At 37.6% G+C, this 8,315-nt stretch overlaps 1 protein-coding gene across 1 annotated transcript in view; it reads left to right on the forward strand.

Annotated features, from left to right (window-relative positions):
* SPOPL (speckle type BTB/POZ protein like) overlaps positions 1 to 7,492 on the forward strand; it is a 50,061-nt gene extending 42,569 nt beyond the window's left edge. Inside the window, exon 10 of the mRNA XM_088474864.1 lies at positions 2,836 to 7,492. Within this exon, the coding sequence (XP_088330990.1) occupies positions 2,836 to 2,980 (145 nt within the window). The 3' untranslated portion in view covers positions 2,981 to 7,492. The remainder of the gene's footprint in view (positions 1 to 2,835) is intronic.
* The last annotated feature ends 823 nt before the right edge of the window (positions 7,493 to 8,315 follow it).

Genomic DNA, 8,315 nt, shown 5'->3' on the forward strand with positions numbered 1-8,315 from the left:
AGGGCAAAACAGTAAGACCATACAGGGTAAAACTACAGTACAATACAGAGGATAAGTAACAGCACTGCAAATTTAATGTAATGGTGCAATGGAAATATTCAGCATAAGTTGTAGGAGGGGACTCCAGGGGCAGGAGCCCTAGGAGGAGGTGTAGAGTGTAGATGGTGTGCAAGAGAAGTAGCTAATGAGAACAGGAGGGAGGAGGGCCCTGCTCATGGAGCTTACAGTCTATTGGGATGGGGGAGACAAATGGAAGTCATAAGGAGTGATCCAGTGTAAGGGGAGCTAAGGTTAGGAGCAGGGGTGAAAGAATTGGAGAGTGCAAGAGCATAGATTAGACTACGTGATGACATGGGTAAGTGGTGGACTGATATGCTTTTGTGAACAGGTGGGTTTTCAGTACCCACATGAAGCAAGTCAGGCTGGGGGATAGTCTGATGGAACAACAGAGATTGTTCCATTTGTAGGGGCAGCATGGGAGAAATCTTTGATTCTTGAGTGAGATGTGGTAACCAGAGCAGAGGTTCTATTCTAATGATAACTACTGCTTGCAAAGTGGATACTTCTATTGTGCATAGCAATAGGTTTACATTAAAGTTACACCACTCATCACCCCATTAAAGTACTTAAAACATTTGAATAATTATTGCCTATGTAACTTCATGTTAAAACAGTAATAGTCTATATTCACCTCCGCAAGGCTACAGTATCTGGTGCTGCATTTTCACTACTGAAATATGTCTGCAGGTGAAAAAAACAACTTGAAGAAAACGGATTTATTGCTTTGTACATGCCCTCATGTAACTTTTTTACTAAATGCATTCTACACTGAGGCCTTTACATCCTGCATGCATGTGTTTGTTTTTGTTGCCCATGGATACAACACTGCTCTTTTTTATACCCTAGATACAATTATATAGATTGTTTACATTGGCAGCAAAAGTACATATACAGTCAGGTGCATAAATATTGGGACATTGACAGAATTTTCATATTTTGGCCTCTATTCACCACCACAATGGCTTTGAAACGAAACAAACAAGATGTGCTTTAACTGCAGACTTTAAGATTTAATTTGAGGGTAATTACATCCAAATCAGGTGAACGGTGTAGGAATTACAACGGTTTCTATATGTGCCTCCCACTTTTTAAGGTGCCAAAAGTAATGGGACTATCAACTCAAAAGCTATTTCATGGACAGGTGTGGGCTATTCCCTCGTTATTTATCAATTAAGCAGGTAAAAGGTCTGGAGTTGATTCTAGGTGTGACATTTGCATTTGGAATCAGTTGCTGTCGACTTTCAATATGAGATCCAAAGAGCTGTCACTATCAGTGAAGCAAGCCATCATTAGGCTGAAAAATCAAAACAAACCCATCAGAGAGATAGCAAAAACATTACGTGTGGCCAAATCAACTCTTTGGAACATTCTTAAAAAGAAAGAACGCATCGGAGAGCTCAGCAACACCAAAAGACCCAGAAGACCACGGAAAACAACTGTGGTGGATGACAGAAGAATTATTTCCCTGGTGAAGAAAAACCCCTTCACAACAACAGTTGGCCAAATCAGGAACACTCTCCAGGAGGTAGGTGTATATGTGTCAAAGTCAACAATCAAGAGAAGACTTCACAAGAGTGAATATAGATGGTTCACCACAATATGTAAACCATTGGTGAGCCTCAAAAACAGGAAGACCAGATTAGAGTTTGCCAAACAACATCTAAAAAAGCCATTACAGTTCTGGAACAACATCCTATGGACAGATGAGACAAAAATCAACTTGTACCAGAGTGATGGGAAGAGAAGAGTATGGAGAAGGAAAGGAACCTCATCAGTGAAGCATGATGGTGGTAGTGTCATGGCGTGGGCATGTATGGCTGCCAATGGAACTGGTTCCCTTGTATTTATTGATGATGTGACTGCTGACAAAAGCAGCTGAATTAATTCTGAAGTGTTTCGGGCAATATTATATGCTCATATTCAGTCAAATGCTTCAGAACTCATTGGACGGCGCTTCACAGTGCAGATGGACAATGATTTGGAACATACTTCAAAAGTAACCAAAGAGTTTTTTAAGGCTAAAAAGGGGAACGTTATGCAATGGCCAAGTCAATCCCCTGACCTGAATCCGATTGAGCATGCATTTCACTTGATGAAGACAAAACTGAAGGGAAAATGCCCCAAGAACAAGCAGGAACTGAAGATATTTGCAGTAGAGGCCTGGCAGAGCATCACCAGGGATGAAACCCCAGCGTCTGGTGATGTCTATGCGTTCCAGACTTCAGGCTGTAATTGCCTGCAATGGATTTACAACAAAGTATTAAAAAGTGAAAGTTAGATTTAGGATTGGTTAGTTTGTCCCATTACTTTTGGCCCCTTAAAAAGTTGGAGGCACATATAGAAACCGTTGTAACTTCTACACCGTTCACCTGATTTAGATGTAATTACCCTCAAATTAAATCTGAAAGTCTGCAGTTAAAGCACATCTTGTTTGTTTTTCATTTCAAAGCCATTGTGGTGGTGAATTCTGTCAATGTCCCAATATTTATGCACCTGACTGTATCTGCTTGGTTGGATTAAAGTCCTTGTTGAAAGATATAGAGGGAAGCTTGAAAGTTAAGACTGTATGTGTAATAAAGCTTCCCTTTATATATTTGAGCAAGGCCTTTAAATCAGCCAAGCAGATATATGTACTTTTGCTGCCAATGTAAACAGTGAATAGAATTCTTTTGATAGTTGCAAGGGGGTGTATAAAGACCAATACATTTTTTGGTAGAGTGTTACCACAACATTTTGCTTCCTGCTTTATAATATTTTTGTGTATTTCATTTTCAGTCAAGCAACAGACATAATGGAGACAGCTGGCTGGAAATCCATGATCCAATCGCATCCACACTTAGTAGCAGAGGCCTTCCGAGCACTCGCGTCAGCACAGTGTCCGCCTTTAGGAATTCCAAGAAAGCGGCTAAAACAGTCCTGAATTCACCTGTGAACTTCCCCCACCTCCAACACCTATAAAGGACTTTACACTCAGTGTTGAGAACTGTTTTACCACACAAGCTGAAGCATTTGTTCTTCTCCTCTTCGGTTGTGCGTGACTGAGGACATTTCTAGCGTTTCTTTGGCAGATGGATAGCTTGATCTAATCCACAGCTTTAATTTGGACTGGTTGTTCTCTGATTCACTGAATGGCCTTAAATTATCTTCAGCAGATCCGGTCTACATTATCATGTATGCCATTTAACGTCTTTTGTTTTTTGTTTGTTTGTTTTTTAACAAACTGTGCCTTGTCATTTGACCAGGCTATGCAGGATTGCACTAACCCATAATGCGGTAATAATAACGCAATTATATGTTTTTGGAAGGATAATCTTTGGGTTTATTTTTTATTTGTATTTTTTTTTTAAGTTTTATTTAATCTTTTTATTATTATACCCATAACAGTTGCTTGGCTTCTTCCATTTTCACAGTAAGATGACTTGTTTCTGTCCAAGCTGTTGGCTCCCAGTGCATGCTATGACTTGCAGTTTCACCACAGTTTACTTGAGCCTGTGCTAAATAGATTTCTTAGGTGAGGCTGTAAGAAGAAAGAGCACTTGAATCCATTTGTCTATGAAGTAAAAGTGTGTGCAGGTGCTGCTAAGAGGCTGGTGTGACACATACAGCTATTTTGAGTTGCCAAAAGTGCAATGAATAGGCCTAATATCCCCTCAACATTCACAATATAATGTATTGTGTATACATTCTCCTATAGAATTATGAAAAGAAACACAATTAAGGGTATGCGTGTGTTTCTTTGTTTACAATCTGATCTTCACTTTTTACATTTAATATATGTATCCCATCTGACATTGCAACCCATTAACTGAAACAAATGCCCTTGGGCCGATCAACTTTAGAGATGCACTTTAAAGAAAAAAAAAAGTTGATGAGAATTTAACTGATGGAGAAGATATGTGAAAATACTTACTGTGTGCAATATGATTTTAAACCTGCTGTTTGGGCTTAAAAGAGCAGCCCTTTGTTTAGTCTAGTAATTGCAGAGACATATTATATTTTAGTTACGCATATGGCATTGTGGAAGGTATTGAAATTATGCAGAAGGTTGATTTGGTTGTTTGAATTGTTTTTAGTTGATTTGAAGTCATCTCTCAGTTCTTTAATAGGATGACCATGAGTTATATGTTACTGCTTTGTTTACTATATGCGACATTTAACATTAGTGCACAATGGAGGTTGATGATCTTGTTGCCTGGCAGATGATTGGCGTGTTATATGGCCTAGCAGGCTTTCACTTTCCCATATTTGTTCATGGAAGATGACCTTTAAATAACACCTGCCTTCTGTATGCAGATGAGGCATGCATTTAGAAGGTTGAACCAATTCTTAGCAATTCACCAGGTAACTGTGATAACACTAAGACACTTGTTACTTAGTAGGGTTAAAAGAGGACATGGGCACGTTCAGTTAAACGTTTTGTAAATTCTAATGGCGTTAGTTGCTAGAGAGTTGTTAGGCCCAGTTCTTAGTGCTGTCACTGGTTCCTAGTTAATCGATAGACTGCATTGTTACAGATAATGTTTTAGCCCATAAAATGACTACATAGCTGTGTTTATCCACCATATTTACTTCAACAAAGACCCCCATAGTTTCACATCCAGTGTACGTGTTGTTCTAGGCATTGATGGTAAACTGTGCCCTCTTTTTAATAAATGTATTTTGATAAATTGATAAATTATCAAATGAGGTCATTATTTTGCTTTACTGTACTTGTGAGATGAGATTTCCATTTTTAATGTAGTTCTGTCCAGCTAAAAGCCAATTAGTTGAACTTTTTTAATACCCTGTGTAGTTCAACAATTAGATTTTTATAGAATTTATTGTATATTATCTGCATGTCCATTGGACAGGGGCACTTTTGATCATTTTCTTTCAAAAAGCAGTTTAAACCCGCCATACCTGTAAAGTTGGGGGCCCTCTCCTGGGAACCCTTTTTTTCCTGAGGATTTTTCATTAGTAAGCCTCAAAGGAAGACCCGGTCTGTAGACCTGCCAACAACATAGCATACTTCTAGGCTCATCCCACAAAAGGTCATCCAACCACTGTTTGTCATTTCATAGTTTCAATTCAGTTGGAAAGTTGCAATGCCAATATTACCATTTTTGAACTTTCAAAATTGATATCTTCAATGACAAGATAAGGTTGTTTGGTGTAAGCCCAACAGTATGGACCCCTTTGGCCAAAGCTGTATTTCAGATCTTTTTGAGGATAATGGATTTTTTCAGCATTATGTCTAAAATAAGACAGGGGGGGCCTCCCAATAGAGGTACAGCGAGCAGTCTCTGCATTTTGAAAGGCTGAAAGTGGAATCAGCCTTTGAAAATAAACCATATATTACCCGTTATTTCTTAGAAACATTTTCAGCAGCCTACACGGACATAAGTCATTTTGAACAAAGAACCTAATTTGTCTTCATATTTACTTTGGCTGAGATAAATCGATACAGCTCACATATAGCACAAAGGACCAGAGGCCCTAGCAAGGAAATAACTATACCTTGGGGAATGGTAGGCTTTAAAGTATAAAGGTTTCCTACCCAAGGTGCTTTATTCTACAAAATGGCTGCCTACATTGTGTGGGTGCTCTTTAAGCAGTGCTAAATACTATTTAATCATAGCATCTCTTGGAATTACCCATTGTAAATGGCCACCATTTACATTTTTTCAACAAGCATTGTTGGGTATAAGTAATTTTGTAATTAATAGTCATGGTAACAAGTTTGCAGACATGTGAAATGTTTGGCTTCATTCATCATTAAACCTTAAGTGCGTATTCCCTTTAAGATTTAGGAATAATCTGCACTTTAAAGATATATTAGCTTGCAAAAAATATATATTTAAAAACATGTTCTTCCTCCTATGTGATATGTTTTAAATGTAATTGTATTTAAATTATACTGACAACCTTTAACTTTCTTATCAGGCCGCTGCTACCTTATCAAAGACATACCTGTAATATTCACAAATATATTTGCTACATTTGTTTTAGGCTCTTATTAAAACTAAAGATTTGAGTGAAGTCATTGCTTCACCTAGATGTATTTTCTGTAAGCCCTTTTTGTTTTACTATAGATCAGTGATGAGCAAACTGATATACTTTGGGGGCCACATGGTCAGTCCTCCGACCTATTAAATGGTCACACATTGCCTTTTATCTCAGTAATAAGTAAAAACAATAAATTTTAATAAAGAAAGAGACATATAATCGCAGCAGTCAGGTGCTGAGGGTGCAGACTTGTGGGGCCTAATACGGCTCCAGGTTGCCTGGCTGGAACCCATCACTGCTCTATGGAGAAGGAGGCAGTTCCAACCTCACATTACTGATGGTAATAAATTACACTGTGCTGTATACATTGACATGTAGCCTTGTTTTTGATGTTTTACAGATATATTTTTGAATATTACAAGTCTTTTACGTATTAGATTGACTACTGTAGTATGTCTAGTAACCCTTTAAATTGCATGTGCTGACTATGACTATTTGTTTGGAAGTAAATTCAATTTCTAGTACTTGCTGTGTGCTGTAGCAGCATGTGGATGTTTCCCACTTTGCGACAACCTCCTTTTAAGATCGTACTCTCATCCCTTCCCCCATGTAGCAATTTGGTGAAAGGTTAGATGTGTTCCCCTGCGGTCCTCACAATGGCCTAATTACTGGTACATGACTGAACAATTTGTATGCCTGGACAGGAAATGTGTTTCTATATTTTGGGTTATTCAAACCTGGTAAAAACGTGCATGTGAATTGAATAAGGCTTTTGACTGGATAGACATGCATTCTGTGCAATCGGGCATCATATGTCAGTCCATAGCTCTATGAATTACATAGGATGCCTCCAATTCACCTGCCAAGAATCTTATGTCCAGGATTCAAGCAGTGCAGTCCAGCATCAGTCGTTGGTTGGGTGGTTTGTTTGCCGACAATATTACATTTCCATCAATAGATGGAGAAAAAGAAAGACAACGCAATTTTAGGCATTGTTTTGTGGACGTTACACAGCTGTCTGCCTTTCGCAGGGTAGATGTATCTAGGATCTCATTTCCCTATCATATACTATGTCCTTACCCATTGGCATTCCGTGGAATGTCTCATATTGTTGCATACGTAATTGTTCCATTTACTCCATGTAAAGAAAGAAATGTGCGCTATTACAGCTTATTCATTGTTACTTATTTATTTAAATTGAGCAGTTTCTTCATATTTACTAATGCTTCTCTAAGTTTATCAATGCTGTCTGGCTTCCTGAGTTATGTATGTGCTGGTACATGTAAGTGTTAAGTTACGAATACTAAAAGCTACAGTACTTAGGAAATCTACCAAATCCGTTCTATTGAAGGAAATTGTTAATGTATCTAATTTATAGTGCATACAAGGGATTTTTGTTTATGCTACATTAACATTTGCTTCAGATTTTTTTTTCTTTTTTTGGGGTGGGGGGGAAGGTTTGGGGAAGGGTGTTATTTGGTCTTGACCAAATTGTGTTGGAAAATACCTTGTTCTAAAGGTAATTTGAAATCTCCCTAGTATAGGATCGCACAGAGCCTTGTGTTATTAAATGCATTGAGAAAAAATCTATTTCAGGTTGCTTTGAAATACTTGAAATAAGGTTAAAAAGTTTATATTTTCATCGTCTGTTGTTTTCAACTTTAAAAACACATTTTGTACCAAAAATGTCAAACACTGTGCTGTATGTATATGTATAATTATAGAGGTCAGCTGCATTTACAAGATGCTTGTGACTTAAAATATTATTGAATTGTAAAATAACATTTTAAGTCTTCTGTTGGCTGTTTGAAAAATGTAAAATCATTATTGTCCTTTGACCTGTGTGTGCAGTCTTTCTTTCTTTAACTGTGTTATTTTTTTTTATCATATCCATTTATGAAAGCTGTAATTAAGACTGTATATCTTAGTGCTCGTTGCTTTGTAAGGCTGATAGTTTAGGATTAAATCTCCTTTATTTTACATTGTGCTCCAGAAGTGGTAAACGTATATCTTATATCTGGATAAATATCTATTAGCCAGAAACGTCCAAAAACCACTTAGGAAAACATATATAATTGCTGCTCTGTAATAATTGGGTAGATAGAAGAAAAGATCCATGCCAAATGAAAAAGTTCACCAAAGGTTAGGAGTGTGCAGCTATGAACTGAGGAACGTCAACCATTAAAATTCCATAAAGTAAATATATGTAGAAAGATTGGTTGTTTCAGCACTTCTCCAACCGTTAAGTAGTAATGTGTTTTGTGGGTAGC

Source organism: Taudactylus pleione, unplaced genomic scaffold (genome assembly GCF_031769625.1).
Source record: "Taudactylus pleione unplaced genomic scaffold, aTauple2 ptg000156l, whole genome shotgun sequence".
NCBI lineage: Eukaryota > Metazoa > Chordata > Amphibia > Anura > Myobatrachidae > Taudactylus > Taudactylus pleione.